Genomic DNA, 22,483 nt, shown 5'->3' on the forward strand with positions numbered 1-22,483 from the left:
GTTGTAACACTAAGAATGGAATACTTTGTGCAGTGAGCAACTTGGTGGGCATTGAGCAGGAGTGGTGAATGCTTCCAACTGACTCCTGTTACAAGGCAGCAGATGGGTGCACCAAAATGCAGTGCCTTTTCGGGAAAAAGATAGGGATTTTCTCAATTTCAATTCAATCATTTGCCACTCCACAACTGGATTTCCAAATTTTGGCATTTAAACTGGTTAGGTGGCAAAAAAATCTTGTATAGGCATATAGGCTTCAAGGACACACTCAAAGCCTCCTTGAAAGAGTGCAACACCTAGGAATCCCTGGCCCAAGACCGCACAAAGTGGAGGAGAAGCATCTGGGAAGGCGCTGAACACCTTGTGTCTCTTCGCCAGGAGCAAGCGGAAGCCAAGCGCAAGTCAACCCAAGCACCCCACCCACCCGCCCCTTGAACGACCGTCTGCCCCACCTGTGACAGAGACTGTAGGTCCCGCATTGGACTCATCTGTCACCTGAGAACTCATTTTTAATGTGGAAGCAAGTCATCCTCGGTTCTGAGGGACTGCCTAAGAAGAAGATAGGCATAATAATGCAGTATTTTTATTTGATATGTATCTCTGTGCATGACCCTCCGATTGGTCAGTGGGCACACAGAGCGTGATCAATAGCTGGAATGGATTGCCTGGAACAGTGGGTTTATTTGGAACAACTGCCAGCTGCAATGGTATGTTGGAACAATTGTTATACTGGAAGGAAAAGCTCAAATGGGCTGTAAGGCCTGCTTTACCTGAACCTATCTAGTGAATGCATTGTCGAGTCTCCACTGGGAGACTCCATTACGCTGCACCTGTCAGACACCCAGTGGGGTCACGAGAGGAGAATCTGTCCTTAGATCTTTTAAGAAATCCAGGAGGCACATTTTTACTAAAAGGGTGGTAAGTATGTGGAATCGATTCCAGGTAGTGGAACAAGAAATGGTTTCCAAGAAGAAACTACACAGGTTCTTGTCAACAAATGGGATTCAGGGTTATTAGAAATGTACCAAGGAATACAGTGGATCAAAACAGGAAATGCTGGAAACACTCAGCAAATTCAGCATCCCTGAAAAGAGTAAGGTAGGGTTAACATTTCAGGTCAATGACCTTTTGTCAGAACATTGGTCGGTAGCATTAACCCTACCTTCCTCTCGCCATAGATGCTGTCTGGCCTGGTGAGTGTTTGCAGCATTTTCTGTTTTTATTTCAGATTTCCAGCATCTGCAGGATTTTGCTTTTTGTTCTATTTAATACTGTGACTAGTTGGGTTAGCTGGACCAAAGGTCTTCTCCTGCTACTAGGTTACTGTGTAACCAAATTGTGAATGGTGACAATCTGAATCACACTCCGCTGTAATGTGTTAAATAAGCAGTCAGCATTCATTGCCTAGGGTTGCACACTAAAATTGGCCAGTTGGACGAGGTACCAGAGGGTTGCCAGTGACCAGATAACTGTACCAAAGTATGTCACCATCTTTGGCAGAGGAAGGAAGAAAATGGAAGTATCTGCTTCCCTTTGTGTTAAAATAGGAAAATAGCTGAATTTCAGATAAACGCAGTGTAATTTTAAGGCAAAAGGTTGAGAGCAGAGAGCTGAATTGAAAAACTTTCCCAAAACAACACAATGCAATCACATCTCACTGTGCCATTGCGTAGACTTTGAGATTAGAATGCAGTAGGGAGGAAGTTATGTTTCAGTTGTATAGAGCCTTGGTCAGACTCCATCTGGAGTATTATGTTCAGTTCTGGATGCCCCACCTCAGGAAGGATATATTGGGCTTAGTGGGAGTGCAGTGCAGCGCAGGTTCACCAGAATTATACCAGGGCTAAAAGGGTTCAATTATGAAGACAGGTTGCATAAACTTGGCTTGTATTCCCTTGAGTTTAGAAGGATGAGATGTGATCTATTTGAGGTGTTTAAAATGATAAAAGGATTCAATAGAGTAGATAAGGAGAAACTATTTTCTCTGGTGGGAGAATCCAGAACATGGGGGAGCATAATCTTAAAATTAGAGCCAGGCCATTCAGGAGTGAAATCAGGAAGCACTTCTTCACAGAAAGGTTAGTAGAAATCTGGAATTCTCTCCCACAAAATGCTGTCTGGGTCAATTGGTGCTTTCAAGGCTGAGATCGATAGATTTTTGTTAGGTAATGGGGTTGAGGTACAGATGCACCATGACCTAAGTGAATGGCGGAACAGTCTCAATGTTCCTAATGTTCCTTTGGAAGTCCACAAACAGCAATGTTTTTTGGACAATTACAAACATTTTTTTTTTTTTTTTTTTTTAATAAGTTCTGCAATTTTAAGAACAAAGGGGGGATATTTTCTCTGTGTGCTATATATGTTACCAAACACTGAACCTGTGCTTCCACCTGTGGCAGCTGTTGGGGTTGGTAGTAATTTTATCCTCCTTTCACTGCCAAGTGGAATATGCCAGTCCAGACAGGAAGGTCTTTTTGCGTGTTGCTAACAACACTCTGACATAGGTTTAGCACAATGTTAAATGAAGGGGCAGAGACAATTTGCATTTTCCACACAATATATCAAGCTCTGAAATGGCATGTAGCGCACGGTCTATATGTCACACTTGCTGCAAACTTTATTAATGCTGACAGACCGAGGTCAATAAGTTTCAAGAGCTTTTTTTTTATTGTAATTTATCCTCAGGCATTCTTTCAACCTAAGGCCTGAATTTGCATCTTTGCTGCTGAGGCAGCACACAGATGGCTTGCTCCCAGCCCTTCACCGCTGCCTTGTTTGGCTGACTATGGCAATATGAAAAGGGTAATTAAATATATATATAGCAAAAAGAATTTAAATAGTGAGAAGAATCCAATCTAATCACAAATTGCCCAAATAATAAGATACAAGGTGAAACGGCCAATAGAAATCGTACCAAGATCAGAATATGACAGCAGTATGTAAATGGTTTGTATTGTGAAGAAAAAAATTAACATTTTTATTTTTGCCGTTTCCCATCAGCAAAGCATCAGCACAACAGCCACAAAAAGATTTTCTATGGAATGACAAGTAGCCTGGAGTGTATTACAAAGCAACTCTCAGAGCCAACCCTAACATTGTTATTAAACCTGCTGACAAGGGGATTAGAGCCAATTAACTGCCTGTTGTTGTTTGGCGAACTGACCTCTACCGTGCGGAGACTGAACACCAACTCTGACACCTCCTCCTACCTCCCCCTGGACCATGACCCCACTACCGAACATCAAGCCACCGTTTCCAAGACTGTCACTGACCTCATCTCCTCTGGAGATCTTCCCTCTACGGCCGCCAACCTCATAGTTCCCCAACCCCGCACAGCCCGCTTCTACCTCCTTCCCAAGATCCACAAACAGAGCTGCCCTGGCAGACCCATAGGGTTGTATTTTACCAGCACTGAGGAGGCGGGTTTGGAGGTGGGACTGCTGGGAAAATGGGAAAAATTGGGAGCAGGTCCCAACCCCGCTCCCAACCCGCCTCCGAATCACCTTCCCGGGAGGCGGGTCCCCGACTCGCGCAGGGGCCTGTTTCCTAGCGGCGGGAAGGGGATTAGAGCCAATTAACTGCCTGTTAACAGGTAGTTAACAAGCAGTTAAGAGGCTTTTCATCATTTTCTGCCTGCTGATGCGGGCTTCCTGATGGTGGGAAACCCCGCCAGGGTCAGCGAGGCGAGCTGCGGGTCTGCTGCAGTGTAAGTGTGCAAATGACAGCTGCAGAGGTAGTATGATGGGTGCAATGGTGCACAGGTAAGTATGACAGGTGAGAGAATGTAGTGAGAAATATTTTTATTCTGTTTACAGGAAACTCTCGATTTACCGGCACCTAAATCTCTGTTAACCGGCAAAATTCAGGAGTAGGTTCAGGTAAGTTTTAATTCATATTAATGGCCATTCCTGGATCTTGTGGCCGGGTTCCTGAACCTGTTGCTAAGCAACAGGGACACTTGGATCTTGTGGCCGGTTCCTGCACCTGTTGCTAAGCAACAGGGACGCTTGGATCTTGTGGCTAGAGTTCCTGCACCTGTTGCTAAGCAACAGGGAAGTCTGGATTTGTTGCTGTGTATGGAGCTATCGTACCTTTTACTATACCTCTCTGTAATCCGGACTTTGATAAACTGGCACCACGCCAGTCCCATTGGTGCCGGATAAAAAAGCGTTTCCTGTATATGTATCTGTAGGTGTCAAGATTCGATGTTTCTGTGAAGCCTCATCTGATCGGGAGAATTGACAGATGGCTTCTGCAATCTCACATGCAGCTGCCATTTGTTATCTCCTAAGGAGAGAGTCATTGGTGAGCCTGGGTTCAAGGGCTTGCCTTTGGACAGTGATTGTCAGTGTTTGACAGCACCTCAATACTGTCAAACACTGACAATTCATCTGTCAAAAAATTATGGGGCCTGTCCCTTTAAGAAAACCGGCAGATGAAGTGTCATGCACTGACGTCATCTGACACCGGCTTTCCCTTAATTGGCCAGCAAGCCCGCAGGGCGGGCTTAACAAGGCCAATCAAGGGAAAATAGTGTTTGTTCGTCAGACGTCACTGGGGGCAGGACTAGAACCCGGAAACCAGCAGTCTCGCTCCCAACGTGCTTCCTCAGGCAAGATCGCAGCCATCGTTTCAGCCTGTTCTTGCCCCACGGAACTGATTTCTTCCTATCTTGACTATTTTTTCTCCCCTTATCCAGTCTCTTCCCATCTAAATTCGCGACTCTTCCGACACCCTCTGCCACTTTAACAGTTTTCAGTTTCCTGGCCCCAAGAGTCTCCTTTACACTGTGGACGTCCAATCCCACTACACCTCCACCCCCCACCAGGACGGCCTGAGAGTGCTCCGCTTCTTCCTTGAAAAGATGCCCAATGAGTCCCCATCCAATCCCACCCTCCTCTGCCTGGCTGAACTTGTTCTCACATTGGAGTCAAAGGAGAAGTTGTTCACTCACTTCCTCCAAATTAAAGGTGTTGCTAAGGGAACCCACATGGGTCCTAGCTATGCCTGCCTTTTCGTGGGATATGTGAAACATTCTTTGTTCCAGTCCTACTCAGGACCCTCTCTCACCTCTTTTTCCAGTACATTGATGACTGTATTGGTGCGGTTTCCTGCTCTTGCCCTGAACTAGAAACTTTCATTCACTTTGCTTCCAATTTCCACCCTTCCCTCACCTTCACATGGTCCATCTCCAACTCTTCCCTTCCTTGACTTCTCTGTCTCCATTTCTGGGGATAGGCTATCGACAAACATCCACTATAAGCCCACTGACTCCCCGAGCTACCCGGACTACACTTCCTCCCACCCCGGTTCCTGTAAGGATTCTATTCCAATCTCCCAGTTTCTCCATCTCCATCGCATCTGCTCTGATGATGCCACCTTCCATACATGTGCTTCCAATATGTCTTCCTTTTTCCTCAACTGAGGATTCCCCTCTACCGTGGTTGACATGGCCCTCGACCGTGTCCGTTCCATTTCCCGCACTCTTCACCCCTTCCCCTCCCTCCCAGAACCACGATAGGTTTCCCCTGGTCCTCACCTTTCACCCCACCAGCCTCCACATTCAATGGATCATCCTCTGCCATTTCCGCTGCCTCCAGCATGATCCCACCATCAAACACATCTTCCCCTCACCTCCCCTTTCAGCATTCCAAAGAGACTGCTCCCTCCACGACACCCTGGTCCACTCCTCAATCACCTCCAAAGCCCCCTCCCCTTCCCACGGCACCTTCCTGTGCAAGCGCTGGCGATGCAACACCTACCCTTTTACCTCCTCCCTTCCCACTGTCCAGGGCCCCATACACTCCTTCCAGGTGAAACAGTGATTTACTTGTACTTCTTGCAATTTAATATACTGTATTCGCTGCTCACGATGTGGTCTCCTCTACATTGGGGAGACCAAACGCAGATTGGGTGACCGCTTTGCAGAACACCTCCATTCAGTCCGTAAATGTGACCCCGAGCTTCCGGTCACCTGTCACTTTAATTCTCCGCTCCACTCCCACTCTGACCTTTCCGTTTTCAGCCTCTTCCACTGTTCCAACGAAGCTCAACGTAAGCTTGAGGAACAGCACCTCACCTTCCGATTAGGCACTTTACAGCCTCTGGACTCAACATGGAGTTTAACAATTTCAGATCACAACCTCTGCCCCTATTTTTTCAGATGGCAGCTGTTGATGATTCTGCTATTCCCATTTACACCTCATCTAGACTCATCTTTTATTTCTTTACTTGTCCCATTACCATCTCCTTTTGCTTTGTACAATCATAAAATTTGTCATTTAACCTCTCCTGCCTTCCACCCTATCAGTCCTTCCTTTTTGATCTTTCCTCCCCTCCCCCTTTCCCTGCCTCTGCACTTGCTTAAAAGTTGTTACATCTCTAACTGTTACCAGTTCTGACGAAAGGCAAATGATCTGAAACATTAACTCTTTCTCTCTCCACAGATGCTGCCTGAGCTGTTGAATATTTCCAGCATTTTCTGTTTTTAGTTCAGCATTTCATGGCCTAGCTGGGTTTTCAACAGTGTTGCTCATAACTCAATCCAAACTAACAGATATTTAATTCAATACAGGACAGGATCCCACTTACGAAGGAAAGAACTTGTATTTATGTAGTGCCTTTCATGTCGTCAAGACATCCAAAAATGCATCAAAACTAATGAATTACTTTTGAAGTGTAGTCACTGTTGTTTTGTAAGCAATTTAGTTTTGTTTGCTGTAATTAATTATGGCACAGTAAAGTCCTTCTGGATGACATGTCCACCATTGTCTGCTGAGGTCCGTAGAGGCTTTTGAGTCCAACATTGGTCGATGTAGAAGATGGCTGGAGTCAAGTGACAGGATGAGAGGTACAAAATTCTGATGAAATTGTGTGTATACTGACTTTTCCATAAGTGCCAGCAACCTTCGGTGGCCTCATTGAGTAAACTATTTGAAAGTGGGAGGGAATCACAGCTGAGATCACCCTTCTCACCCCACATCTACACAAGTGCACATTCCATCAGAGTTCTCTGGATTATGAGCAGGAGTAGGAATCATGGACGATTCTTCTTTACCCTAACCAAGGATTGTTGAGGCCAATTGCAACATCCCTACCACTACCCTGGGTGGGGTCAGCTAACCAGCTATCGAATCTTGAACTTAATTGTGTATGCTATTTTTATCACTGTGATTACAAATTAGTTCGTGACTTTGTTAAAGTTGCATGCACAGAACTTTGAGGCAAGCATGTGTAACAAAAATAGAGTAGAGAGGAACTTTAAACCTTAGGAGCTGTATTTTCCTTCTCGTTGCTCTTGCCGCTGGAGGTGAGTTCGGGGCGGGGACTTCTGCCCATTGTCCGGTGATCCAACCCTGAGTTTCACCCATTTTCCTGGATCTGGGTTCATTACATATTTAGGGCAGGCTCCTGCCGGTATCACTGCTCTGCAGAAGGAGCCAGCTACTGTTAAATCAGAAAATCTGCAGTGGAGCATTTGTTCCATCCCCTGAACAGAGAGGAGCTACAAGGGAAAGGGGGCACAATCCCACTGAAGATCTGAAACTAATTTTGTGCACATGGCTCTGCATGAGTCCATATCACTTTTGCCAGTGTTAGGAGGGCTCAGTCGTGGGAAAGATGGCCAGGACTAGTTCCTCTCCCTCCTTGATTGGCCCTGGTAATCTTTCCACTGTTGCTTCAAAGTCAGTTCTGCGCCCCCCGCCCCTCTGTTCTGTTCTTACTGAAGGCCGGTCATACTGTGGCAGGAAGGGAGGGGAATCAGATGGTTTGTATAGCTCGCCCCCCCACGCCCCCCACCCTCCCACCGCCCCAAATAGTTTAAATTAGATGAGATCCCTACTGAGGAGGGTGGGGGAGACCGAAAGACACAATCAAGGAGCTCATATAGGGATATGGAATTCGCTGTAGGTCTCCCCGTTCCATTTTCCCAGCTGCAGCACCACTCTGCTGCCCGCGATCAGGTGGTATATCTGAAGAAATCCGGTCTCAAGATCTGTATGGCACGGAACCACACCAATTGGAGTGCTCACCCACTGAGCTATTGAGGGAAACTTAAGTGGATCCTTTAGGCATAATTTTCTGGCTTTGGGCTCCCAGTGAGGAGACTCTCCCACCGTGAGTGCATATTGGAAGTGATCTTAAATGGTCTGAAATTGTAAACAGTGCCTGCATAAATGTTCAATTTGTGTTCTCAGCAGGTGTGATTCCCTGCTGGGAACGCAAAATCAGAAAATTACCTCTCCTATATCATATCTACGTTTTTCATCAACATCAAAATGAAAGGTTGGGCAGCAACACTGAATTTTTGGCACCTCTATATATGTTAAACATATCTAGGTATGGATAACATTACTGTGAGCAAAAACTCACATTAACCTAAAGGTACGGAGCAGTACTAACCTGGGCCATTTAAATACTGTGTGAGAGAGCAATGCAGCCGCACTATCACAGGTTCTGTGCGAATTACGTCCCATGCAATAGCAATCTCCTCCTGTCAAAAAACCAGGCAAGCAGAAAGAAAGCAATTTATTCAGAAATATAAAAGTAACAAGATCTATCAGAAATGTATAATGAATGATCACACTAAGTATTCACTTCATTCACTTTCTAATATATTAAAGCAAATACACTTTCATATCTATTTTGTGTGCTGAACTTGACAGTGTTTAAGTTGTCATCCTAACAGCTCAATCATGCTTGGCTCCATTTAAATTGTTACCATTCATCGTTGCAATCTATTGCAAGGAACTCAGCAAAAGCCAGACTGGGATCGTGGAGGCGAAACTCCGCTTCTTGATAATTTTAATGAAAAATTTGTCTGAAGTATAAAATGAGAAATCCCATTTTCTACGAATTTCAGCTGTTTCATTCACATTATCTATGGGAGATATTTCACCCCTGCATTGTTAACATTTAAATGTAGTACCCAGGTTGTTGCACACAGTAGGCTGAGAATTCACCTGTGTGCTATGTATAATTAAATCATAAATACAGTTATAAAGAATACTTTGATGATTTCACACTTAGGGCAGAGAAGAAATCTTTCCCCATGCAGTAATTGATTAACTCCCAACTAAAATCTGCTTTTGATTCCATTGTTCCCTGCTTTCAATTATGGGACAAATGCCTCGCTTCAATCTTCCTCAATTTATCCTCATCATCCTTTGTATGGTATTCCTGGGGGTGGATTCAGTGCTTGGACTAACTGTTATGAAGTAGTGCCCCTGAGCTAGGGAAGAAAACAAATGAGCTAAGGTTCCCATGTTGCCCAGTGACTCCCTCTAGGAAGTGTGCATGTGTGGAAATCGGGCAACTCTCACACATTGCTGACCCTTTCAAGTCTCAGGCCTGAAGAAAGGCCAATCGGGTGAGTTGCAGAAGGGAGCCCCCCAGTACATCATTCCACTGACCAGTCTCACGTGTGAGACTTGAGTCGATGCCTTCAGGAAGGCTGGAAGAGACAACAGAAGTTTTTTTACAGATAATCAGTAATCTATATTTAAAGTGACATAATACTGTTAAAGGATTTAATTATACATAGTTTACTGGAATCATCAGGATAAAAGACACATTTATATAAGATTTCACTCTCCATATTACTTATTGGGGAGTCCCAACAATAGATTTTTTAAATTCTAGATGTTTTTTTTATTCATTCATGGGCTGTGGGCATAATTGGTAAAGCCAGCATTTATTGCCCATCCCTAATTGCCCTTGAGAAGGTGGTGGTGAGCCACCTTCTTGAACCGCTGCAGTCTGTATGGTGAAGGTACTCCCACAGTGCTGTTAGGGAGGGAGTTCCAGGATTTTGCCCCAGTGACGATGAAGGAACAGCGATATATTTCCAAGTCAGGATAGTTTGTGACTTGGAGGAGAACTTGGAGGTGGTGGTGTTCCCATGCACCTGCTGCCTTTGTCTTCCTAGGTGGTAGAGGTCGCGGGTTTGGGAGGTGCTGTCAAAGAAGCCTTGGTGAGTTGCTGCAGTGCATCTTGTAGATGGTACTCACTGCAGCCACGGTGTACCAGTGGTGGAGGGAGTGAATGTTTAAGGTGGTGGATAGGGTGCCAATCAAGCAGACTGCTTTGTCCTGGATGGAGTCGAGCTTCTTGAGTGTTGTTGGAGCTGCATTCATCCAGGCAAGTGGAGAGTATTCCAGCACACTCCGGACTTGTGCCTTGTAGATGGTGGAAAGGCTTTGGGGAGTCAGGAGGTAAGTCACTCTTGTAGCCACAGTATTTATGTGGCTGGTCCAGTTAAGTTTCTGGTCAATGGTGACCTCCAGGATGTTGATGGTGGTGGATTGGGCAATGGTAATGCCGTTGAATATCAAGGGGCAGTGGTTAGACGCTCTCTTGTTGGAGATAGTCATTGCCTGGCACTTGTGTGGTGCGAATGTTACTTGCCACCTATCAGCCCAAGCCTGAATATCGTCCAGATCTTGCTGCATGAGGGCATGGACTGCTTCATTATCTGAGAAGTTGCGAATGGAACTGAACACTGCACTCATCAGCGAACATCCCCACTTCTGACCTTATGATAGAGGGAAGGCCACTGACTAGGTATGAATCCAGCCAGTGGAGAGATTTCCCCAATTCCCATTGACTTCAATTTTACTAGGGCTCCGTGATGCCACACTTGGTCAAATCCTGCCTTGATGTCAAGGGCAGTCACTCTCAACTCACCTCTGGAATTAAACTCTTTCGTCCATGTTTGGACAAAGGCTGTAATGAGGTTTGGAGTCGAGTGATCCTGGCCATACCTAAACTGGGCATCAGTGAGCATGGGTACTTTCCATCTTTTGCCAAGTTTATCAGTGAGGACTGGCGACACATGGCTCCCTTTTAAAGCACCATTCCTTTACCCCTATAGTAAAATCTAAGAATGATGGCACAGGCCCACCATATGACAGCTCTCACGTGATATTGTTTCTTCCCCACTTTCAGCGTATTTATTTTATACTATCCTTTCATTGGCTATATGCCATACATAATTTTCTGGCTGAGATCATAGGCTTTAAACTTACTCATACTCTGCCTATCACATTAGGTGAAACACTACAGCCTGGAATGGTTCAGTTTCCAATTTCTCCCCCTTTCTCTCCCCAAGTGGAAGAAACTGCCTCTCCTCAATTCTCAGAGGCTACAAATCAGAAATTTGACTGTCCTTTTGGGACCAGAAGGGTGAACTCACAATCCACTGCTTATTAGACCAGCACTGCGCAACCCATCAATTGATGTTTTGGATGAGTTAACCAAGTGCCCAATCAACTCATAAGACAGCATTATTACCCTGAACATTTTCACAGCAGTGCAGACAATTTTAATTTCCGAATTTAGTAATGGAGCTAATGAGCCATGAATAAAGTGCCCTTCAGTATAAATTCAGAAACGTTAATCAATTTATTTGCACATAAATTCCATGTTTCATGAATCATGTTGTAAGATAATGAACAACAGTTTTGTTTACTCACATCGAGAAAACTGACGTCGATGTGCAAGTCGATGTCCACATCATCAATTGCTCCATACTCCCTGAAAAAGAAAGAATGTTTTAAAGCAATGCCTCCAGGAATTAATCGTAGCTAAGAAATTTAGTATGATTAACCTCATGAAAAATGTCAGTAATTTTTCAATTTCAGAGATACCACAGTGATGCCCTGGATTGCAGAGATGTGGCTTTGTGTCCACACTTTGCTACGTTGCTATGATTCCGATCAGTCTTCCCGCGTTGGGAGAGGCACTGAGTGGAAGCTGGGTGTTTCCCCTTCAGTGGCAACGAAAATGGCTCAGCTGGTAGCACTCTCATCTTTGTGTGAGAAAGCTGTGGGTAGAAGCCCCACTTAGTGACTTGAGCATGTAATCTAGTCTGACACTCCAGTTCAGTGCTACAGTGCTGCACTGTCAGCAGTGCCTTCTCTTGAATGAGAAGTTAAACTAAGGCTCTATCTGGCTGTTCAGCCGAATATTAAAAAGCCCATTCAAAAAAATGTAGAGACTTCTCTTTGTGTCTTGCCAAACTTCTTTCCGAAACGAACACTATCAAAACAGATCAACTGGTCATTCTTCTCACTGTTGCTCCTGGGATGCTGCGGATTAAAATGGCTGCCTACATAACAGTCCTAGCACCTCAAAATAATTCATTGTGCAGAACTTTGTTTCTGAGAGATAAAATAAGGTGCTATACAAGAAAGAATTTGAAATAAGTTGCTTTTATTTCGCACCTTATCATGTCTCACAAGTGCAAGTTTTGTTCCCCTAAAGTATCTCCTAGCAGTTGAGGTATGGACCATATTATGCTCCCCTTTCCCTTCCTGCCTTTGTTTGGTGTTAACTTCAGGAAGGCAAAATAAATTGGTATTTAATAATGTTAGTTTTTCCACACAATTTTTGTAAAGCACTGTATCATATTGAGAATAACTTAACCCACAGTAACACAAGTGTAGAACGAGGTCGAGCAGCTCCCACAATAACCTTTATAAATTTAGGGATAAAGTATAGGGATAATTGTGAATCAGTCAAGAAAGCCACTCGTGATCTTTGAGACAGCTGAAAGTTTGTACTCACATTTATTACAGGCAACCTATACCTGAAGAGACCTTGCCCTAATTTCTCTACTGGGTAGAGAATATTCTTCTCTCAATTAGTAATGGGCTAGTGCGGACTTTTGAAAACTCAGTCCTCTTCAGATCATTACGTCATTCTAATTGCTGTCTATCTCCAATCGAATTCTATTCTCTTCCTTGAAGATGGTGACTAACAATGGGATATGGTTACACTGGTGCTGGTAGTCATAGAATTATTGAATCTTCCAGCATAGAAAGGGGCCATTTGGCCAGCTGTGCCGGCTCTTTGAAAGAGCTGTCCAATTTAGTCCCACACCCCAGCTTTTTCCCCATAACCCTGAAAATTAGTCCTCTTCAAATACATGTCCAATTGCCTTTTCAAAGTTCCTATGGAATCTGATTTCTCCACCCTTTCAGCTCGTGTGGTCCAGATCTTAAAAACCCTCTGTGAAAAAAATTATCATTTCCCCTCTAGTTCTTTTGCCAGTTATATTAAATCTATGACCTCTGGTTATTGACCCATTTGCCATAGGAAACAATTTCTCCCTAATTGTTCTATCAAAACCCCTCATAATTTTGAAAACCTCTATTAAATCTCCCCTTAACCTTCTCTGCTCTAAGGAGAACACTCACAGCTTCTTCAATCTCTCCACATAACTGAAATCCCTCATCCCTGGTAAAACTCCTCTGCACCTTCTCCAAGGCCTTGACATCCTTCCTAAAGTATGGTGCTCCGAATTGTACACAATACTCCAGCTGAGGCTTAATCAGTGATTTGTAAAGGTTTAGCATGACTTCCTTGTTTTTGTATTCAATGCCCCTATTTACAAAGCTAAGTATCCCATACGCTCACCCTGAACTAGACAATTTCATTCACTTTGCCTCCAATTTCCACCCTTCCCTCACCTTCACATGGTCCATCTCTGACTCTTCCCTTCCCTTCCTCGACTTCTCCATCTCCAGGGATAGGTTATTGACCAACATTCACTACAAGCCCACTGACTCCCACAGCTACCTGGACTACACTTCCTCCCACCCCGCCTCCTTAAAAGGACTCTATTCCATTCTCCCAGTTTCTCCATCTCCGCCGTATCTGCTCCAACGATGCCACCTTCCACACCAGTGCTTCCGACATGTCTTCCTTTTTCCTCAATCGAGAATTCCCCTCTACCATGGTTAACATGGCCCTCGACCAGGTCCGTTCTATCTCCCGCACTTCTGCCCTCGCCCCTGCCTCTCCCTCCCAGAACCACGATAGGGTTCCCCTTGTCCTCACCTTTCACCCCACCAGCCTCCACATTCAACGAATATTACTCCGCCATTTCTGCCACCTCCAACGTGATCCCACCACCAAATGCATCTTCCCCTCCCCTCCCCTTTCAGCATTCCATAGGGACCGCTCCCTCTGAAACACCCTACTCCACTTCTCTATCACCCCCGCACCCCGTCCCCTTCGCCCGGCACCTTCCCGTGCAAGCGCAGGAGATGCAACACCTGACCATATACCTCCCCCCTTCCCACTGTCCAGGGCCCCAAATACCCCTTCCAGGTGGAACAGCGATTTACTTGTACTTCTTGCAATCTAGTATACTGTATTCGCTGCTCACGATGTGGTCTCCTCTACACTGGGGAGACCAAACGCAGATTAGGTGACCGCTTTGCGGAACACCTCCATTCAGTCCGTAAGGGTGACCCCGAGTTTCCGGTCGCCTGTCATTTCAATTCACCGTTCCATTCCCACTCAGACCTCACCGTCTGCGGACTCTTGCATTGTTCCACGGAAGCTCAGCGTAAGCTCGAGGAACAGCACCTCATCTTCCGATTAGGCACTTTACAGCCTTCCGGACTCAATATCGAGTTCAACAATTTCAGATCATAACCTCGGCCCCTATTATATTTTCATATTTTTTTATCCACACCTTTGGTTTGTGCCTTTTCCTTTTTTCTCTCTCTCTCTCCCACATGGCAGCTGTCTTTCACTTTGCCAGCACATTTCACACTTCATCTAGAGCCATTGTTTGTTTCTTTACCTGTCCTATTACCATCTCTTCTCACCTTGAATATCTCTTAATGTCTCTTCTTTCATCCCCTCCCCCATTTCCCAGCCCCCAAACTGCCTTTTAATCTGTTTCATTTCCTGCCTATTTTTCTCAGTTCTGAAGAAGGGTTTTGACCTGAAACATTGATTCTGTTTCTCTCTCCGCGGATGTTACCTGGCCTGCTGAGTTTTTCCAGCATCTTCTGTTGTTATTTCCCATACGCTTTCTTGACTGCCTTATCAACTTTCCCTGCCACCTTCAAGAATTTGTGAATATGCACCCCCAGGCCCCTCTGCTCTTGCATCCTCCTCAAATAGTACCATTTAGATTATACTGTCTCTCCATGTTGTTTCACCCAAAGTGCATCACTTCACACTTATCCACATTAAATTGAATCTGCCATGTGTCTGCCCATTTCACCAGTCTCTCTATGTCCTCCTGAAGTCTGCTACTATCCTGCTCACCAATTACTACTTTGCCAAGTTTTGTATCATCCACAAACATCAAAACTGTACTCCCTGTACCCAAGTCCAGGTCATTTATATATAACAAAAAAAGCAATGGTCTGAACACTAACCCCTGGGGGACCCCACTGCATACTTCTCTCCAATCAGTAAAACATCTATTCACCATTATTCTCTGCCTCTTATCCCTTAGCCAATTACATACCCAAGTTACCACCATCCCTTTAATATCAAATAAGTCTGCTATGTGGTACTTTATCAAATGCCTTTTGAAAGTCCATATATACATCTACTGCACGACCTTTATCAACCCTTTCTGTTACTTCATCAAAGAACTCAATCAGGTTAGTCAGACACGATTTGCCTTTAACAAATCAGTGTTGGCTGTTCCTTATTAGCCCATGCTTCTCCAAGTGAGAATTAATTTTGTCCTTGACAATGGCCTCTAGTAGTTTTCCCACCACTGACGTTAGGCTGATTGGCCTGTAGTTAGCAGGTTTATACCTCTCCACTTTTTTGATCAGGGATGTAACATTTGCAATCCTCCAGTCCTCTGGCACCACTCCCATATCCAAGGAGGATTGAAAGATTGTGGTCAGAGCTTCCCTCAGCAAACTAGGATGCCTCCCATCTGGACCAAAGGACTTGCTAACTTTGAGTGATGCAAACCTATTTAGTGCCTCCTTACTATCTATTTTTAATCCTGTCCAATATCTCTACTCCTCCTCACCCAAGTAATATTTCACAAAACTGTTAGCAGGCTATTTGACTGGGGATGTTTCACAGCTAAGCTAATCTTGTCCTAATCTAATGCGCAGCACCAGGCACTAATTAAAATTATGCTTCACAATTCTTTTAAACCTCTACATTAAATCACAAGTCTTAAACGTGTGACAATGAAGCAGTTTATGCCCGCATACATCAAGATCTGGACAACATTCAGGTTTGGGCTGATAAGTGGCAAGTAACATTCGCGCCACACCAGTGCCAGGCAATGACTATCTCAAACAAGACAGGGTCTAACCATCGCCACCAACCACAAACCACCACCCCTTGGCATTCAACGGCATTACTATTAGCGAATCCCCCACCATCAACATCCTGGGGTGGGGGGGGGTCACCATTGACCAGAAACTTAACTGGACCAGCCACATAAATACTGTGGCTACAAGCGCAGGTCAGAGGTTGGGTATTCTGCGGTGAGTGTCTCACCTCCTGACTCCCCAAAGCCTTTCCACCATCTACAAGGCACAAGTCAGGAGTGTGATGGAATACTCTCCACTTGCCTGGCTGAGTGCAGCTCCAACAACACTCAAGAAGCTCGACACCATCTAGGACAAAGCAGCCTATTTGATTGGCACCCCATCCACCACCTTAAACATTCACTCCCTCCACCACCGGCGCACCGCGGCTGCAGTGTGTACCATCTACAAGATGCACTGCAGCAACTCGCCAAAGCTTCTTCAGCAGCCTCCCAAACCCACCATCTCTACCACCTAGAAGGACAAAGGCAGCAGGTGCATGGGAACTCCACCACCTCCACGTTGCCTCCAAGTCACACACCATCCTGACTTGGAAATATATCGTCGCTCCTTCATCGTCGCTGGGTCAAAATCCTGGAACTCCCTCCCTAACAGCACTGTGGGAGTACCTTCACCACACGGACTGCAGTGGTTTAAGAAGGTGGCTTACCATCACCTTCTCAAGAGCAATTAGGGATGGGTGATAAATGTTGGCCTTGCCAGCGACGCCCACATCCGCCAAGATACAACGGATACATTTTTCAAGATGGTGGTCACCCATGTCTGGAGACAGACAGCTCAGACGGCTTATTCCAGATTATTAAACATCCTTCTGCACTTGTAATGGTCCTTATTCTAGGTAGATAATTTCATTTTGTTAATTAACTTATTTAAAAATGATACACTTGTGGTCTGACAATAATGCTCAGCGGGGCCATGTAAAATGCAGAACTATTTTTCATTCACCATCAAGAAAGGCCCTGTTACTTCATCACTCGGGAGTTATTATGTCTTCCTGATTTACAGAATGAATTACAGAATCATAGAAATCATAGCACAAAAAAAAGACCATTTGGCCCATCGCCTCTGTGCTAGCTCTTCAGCCAGCTCTTCAATTCTTTACTCTATAGTTCTCAACTGAATGACCTCTATATAGTTGGCTAATCCTCCATTGCAATCCTAATATTATTCAGGCAAGTAATATTTATTAGATCCCTGTGAATATATTTGTTTCTTCTATTCCAATAATCTCGTAGAAGTCCTCCTCCTGTTTCATGGCTCCTTATCTCATGCTTGATGTGGCAAAGGATCTGTGAATGTTTTTAATGGTTGTAGACTGACACCACTAACTGTATTGAGGATGAAAACTAATTAACCATGGAGTTTTGCATTAATTTAGTTGTTGTCAAGGATCATGTAACATCAGAAATCTTCAGCACAATTATGGACAGAATTATAATGGTAATAAAAGCTGGGTCACTTGATGAAAGTCATGTCAGTACCACCGTTAATAAGGACTAGTGACTCTCCCGTGGCATTGCTCACAGTGAGTTGGCAGCTTTATAAAAAAGGAATGCTAAAGTGGAATTACCAGGGACATTGTCTGATCAGTGCTGGGGCTGTCCCTGACATGGTGGCATTTATGGCCTACCCCAGCTGCCCTAAGAAGGTAGTATTGGGCCACTTTCTTGAACCACTGCAGCAGCAGTTTGATACAATGAGTGGCTTGTTAGGTCATTTCAGAAGGCAGTTTAAAGTCAACTGCATTGGTGTGGACTGGAGTCACTTATTAGTCAGACTGGGTAAGGACATAACTGAATCAGTTGGGTTTTTATGACAATCTGACAGCTTCATGGTCACTTTTACTGATTTCAGCTTTTTATTTCCAGATTTTTTAAACGGAATTCAAATTCTCAAACTGTATGGTGGGATTTGAACTTACATTCTCTGCATTGTTAGCTCAGGCCTCTGGATTACTAGTCCAGGAACACAACCACTACATTATTGCACCCTATTCAGTGGATACATATAATTTTGTTATTCTAAAATATGTAGCTTTTTGGAATTTTTATTTTGTGTAGACCCTTATCTTGGAAATTAAAAATGACAGTTATTAAGAAAAAAATGGAGGATGAAATAAATTTAGATGAAGGTTCACAAATCTGTTCTCCAATGCCATCTAGTGGCCAATGCATGAAACTACAGAACCTAAGGCACTCAGTGTCATTAATTGGAAAATCCTATTAAAAATGTAACAGGGAAGACATCACCAGGACGATGTGTGATCCCACCACCAAATGCATCTTCCCCTCCCCTCCACTTTCAGCATTCCGTAAGGACCGCTCCCTCCGAGACACCCTAGTCCACTCCTCTATCATCCCCAGCACCCCTTCCCCTTGCACCTTCCCGTGCAAGCGCAGGAGATGTAACACCTGCCCTTATACCTCCCCCCTTCTCACTGTCCAGGGCCCCAAACACCCCTTCCATGTGAAACAGTGATTTACTTGTACTTCTTGCAATCTAGTATACTGTATTCGCTGCTCGCGATGTGGTCTCCTCTACATTGGGAGACCAAACGCAGATTGGGTGACCGCTTTGCGGATCACCTCCGTTCAGTCCGTAAGGGTGACCCCGAGCTTCCGGTCGCCTGTCATTTTAATTCACCGCCCCATTCCCACTCGGACCTCACCGTCCTCGGCCTCTTGCATTGTTCCACGGAAGCTCACTGTAAACTCGAGGAACAGCACCTCATCTTCCGATTAGGCACTTTACAGCCTTCCGGACTCAATATCGAGTTCAACAATTTCAGATCATAACCTCGGCCCCTATTACATTTTGACTTATATTTTTTATCCACACTTTTGTTATGGCCCTTCCACCCCCCTTTCTTTTTTTTCCTCTCTCCCACATGGCAGCTGTCTCCCATTCTGCCAGCGCATTTCATACCTAATCTAGAGCCGTCTTTTGTCTCCACTAGTCCTATCACCATCTCGTCTTGTTTTGAATACCTCTTAATGTCTCTTCTCTTTTGTTCTCTCCCAGCCTGGCCTCTTAATCTATTTCATTTTGTGCTTCCTTAGTCTTGACAAAGGGTTTTCACCCGAAACGTTGACTCTATTTTCTCTCCATGGATGTTGCCTGGCCTGCTGAGTTTTTCCAACATTTTCTGTTGTTATTTTAAGACATCACCAGGTTTTGACGCAATGAATATGGAAAAAAGACATGGCCTATGTTAACAAAATACTTTTAAATGGAAGATGCTAGGACATACAATTTTAATTTTAATAATATAAAGATTTGCACTGCACTAACATCAATTGACTATCCATAGGAAGGAATGAGTTTTGGAATGAGAATCAATTGACTTAGGATAAAAGCTATATGCTTCCATTGGCAACTTGCCTGCAAGTTGGAAATAACTATCAACTGTGTAAAACAGTTTATCTACTTTGATAGCAAAGTCCGTTAATGACAACAGTATTACTGCTGCAATGAACCAATGAATCAGCCTTGCTGCATTTGTCATGTCCAACACGTGACCAAGCAGAATGGTTAATCTGCAGAGGTAGCTTTGAATCTTTTGTGCTGCTTTACTACCGACACCGCGATATGGTTCTGAAACGTGGACTTTGTTTATGACCAAACTACAGTGACTATCAACCTTCGACAAACCAGATCAACACCACATACATGGCAGCAATTGGCAATACATCACCAATGTCACCAGCCATCAACATGCTAATAATGATCTCATTACTTGCAATTGATCACCGTGTTTGGATAACAGCATCCTGGAGGCTCTGATTAACTGAATCTGTCTGGTCGACCTGCAATCACCAAAATGGAAGCATCCTCAGGAACAGAGACATGCTAGCTGGGTTGATCAACAACTCAACATAACCTGATGAACTGGCAAGACTTGGGGTACATTTATCCAGCAGCTCCCTGGAGCTACAGAACCATTTCACAGCTGGCTTGGCCTGATTCATGGTGCCTGGCTCCAAGTCAAATTCACAGGGCCAAGATGGCTCTCTGTGCATGCACATTTATACATGTTTGCAGAACTCTGTGTTAAAGCTCAGGCTTTTCTCCATCACTCGGGGGGTCATTTTCAACTTCACCGCCTGGGTGGTAATAGGGGCAGCGCAGATTGCCCGTTCACTATAGAACTTGTCCAATTTTCATCCCATTGAAGTCAATGGGTTCCATAACAGGCAGGCGATCCGTCCTTTTACGTTAATACTCAGGTGGTGGAGTTAAAAATGTGCCTCTCTGTGTTCACAGCTAGTTGGCAGTCTCCCTAAGCAAACTGAGTCCACTATAAACTGAAGGTTCTTAATCCTAATCACGACATTGTATGGAACAGTGCAGGCAGGTTTAACAATTAACCCCTACTCCTGGTTTATTGCTCACTGGAGAAGATGTGGAACAGTTGCCACGTCATTCCACCCCTTCTGAAGGTGAAAAATACCACTTCAGCAGAACTAAACTGCTTCTCCAATTTGTTTACGGTTAAAATAAAAATAGAAGCAAAATGACAGCGAAATGCTGAAAGTACAGCAACCAATCTGTTTTAAAACAAAGTCAGGAATCCTGCAGTTCTTTTCAGTAGCTTTTAAGTGACAGTTTCTGATGGAAGTGACATGAGCAGTGACATACATGGAACACCCCTTGAGCCCCTCAGGTGTACAGACATTGCAAAGCAGAGGACTGATAACTCCAAGAAAATCGATAGCTTTTAGATGCATCCTCATCCTCCTCAGCCTCTCTCTGGTCTTTTACACAGTTAATAACGCCATCCTCATCCATCGTCTCTCCTCCATGGTCCACCTCCGTGGGACTGCTCGCTCCTGGTTCCATTTCTAACTCTCCCATTATTACCCAGCATCTCCTGCACTGGCTTCTCCTCACTTAACCTATGCCCTGATGTCCCCTAAAGCTTCATCCTTGGTTCCTCCGATTCCTCATCAATATGTTGCCCCTCTGCAACATTAGTCATAAGCACGAGGTCAGCTTTCGTATGTAGGTCAACGATATCCATTTGTATCTCTCCACGATGACCCTTGATCCCAAAACTGTTTCTGTGCTACTGGACTGCTTGTAAGACATCACCTTGTGGATACACCAAAATCTGTTGCACTTCAACATTGGCAAGGCTGAAGCCGTCTTGCTTGCCCATCCCGATCCCATCTCCCAACCCAGATGCTTGCTCAATCACGAGCTGACATCGTGCATCTTGCTTGACCGTGAGCTAAGCTTCAAACCCCACATTCAATCCATTGCCTACTTCCACCTCTGAACCACTACCCATCTCTGTTCCTTCCTCACCCCTACTGCTGCTGAAACTCACAGACCAGCCATTGTCATCTCCAGACTTTTTCAATGTCCTTCTTGCCGGTCTCCAGAGTGCCACCCTACATAAGCTCAATCTTGTCGAGACCTCCATTACCTGCATCCTATCCCACACAAAATTCTTCTCACTTATCATCCTTATCCATGCTGATGCACCCTAAATCTCTCCACTGTGCTACACCTCTCCTTGCTTCATGTTATTCCTTAAAACCTACTTCTTCAACATTAGCTGTAGTGTATGTACCTTTAAGGGGAGAACTACGTTTTACAGCTCCTGTATACTGTAGTACCAGCAGTGACCACACCTGTATATAAACCCTGAGTAGGGATCTGTACTGTTAGTTTTAGAGTAACCCTCATTCAGTAAACATCTGTTGATTGTTCCCCTGCAGTCTCTGTCTAGTTATTGAAGGACACACAACATCAAGATACACGGATTTAACATTGGCGACGAGCAGATTCGAACCTACCTGCAACTCTGCAGAAGGCGGCCGATTCCAGAAGCACGGGCGTCGACCATCCAACGGAGACTCCAGCGAAACAGGCTGGCAACAGGTACGGCGCAGACCCTTCCCGCACAGCAGCGGCTAGAGCCGACCGACGGCACAGGAAAAGGCTGAGCAGCGTCGACGGGAGCAGAGAGAGGGTAGAGCACACAGGGCGCAGCCAGTGTTCAGGACCGAGCGGCGTCGACGGGAAAAGAGAGAGGGTAGAGCGCACAGGGCGCAGCCGGTGTTCAGGACCGAGCAGCGTCAAAGAGAGAGAGAGGCGCGCAGGAAAACACGCAGAGCGCAGCCAGTGTTCAAGGGCTGAGCAGCGTCCGCGGGGAAGAAAGGAAGCGCGGGAGACGCCATTTGAGCCGCAGCGGAGAAGAAGGGAGAGCGCGGGAGACGCCATTTTTTTGAGCCGCAGCGAAGAGAGAGCGCGGGAGACACCATTTTGAGCCACAGCGGAGAAGAAGGGAGAGCGTGGGAAGAAAGGAAAGCGCGGGAGACGCCATTTTGAGCCGCAGCGGAGAAGAAGGGAGAGCGCGGGAGACGCCA

The 22,483-nt window shown here is 45.1% G+C and overlaps 1 protein-coding gene across 2 annotated transcripts in view; it reads right to left on the bottom strand.

Moving 5' to 3' along the window:
* Window positions 1-22,483, bottom strand: part of parp8 (poly (ADP-ribose) polymerase family, member 8) — a 627,363-nt gene that overhangs the window by 206,060 nt on the left and 398,820 nt on the right. For both annotated transcript variants that reach the window (XM_085972589.1, XM_085972580.1), the window contains 2 exons: window positions 11,472-11,532; window positions 8,401-8,491 (listed from right to left, as the gene is read on the bottom strand). In XM_085972589.1, the coding sequence (XP_085828715.1) occupies window positions 8,401-8,491; window positions 11,472-11,532 (152 nt within the window). The remainder of the gene's footprint in view (window positions 1-8,400; window positions 8,492-11,471; window positions 11,533-22,483) is intronic.

Source organism: Somniosus microcephalus, chromosome 2 (genome assembly GCF_052327205.1).
Source record: "Somniosus microcephalus isolate GS21.2 chromosome 2, FLI_Smic_1.0, whole genome shotgun sequence".
Classification (NCBI taxonomy): Eukaryota; Metazoa; Chordata; class Chondrichthyes; order Squaliformes; family Somniosidae; genus Somniosus; species Somniosus microcephalus.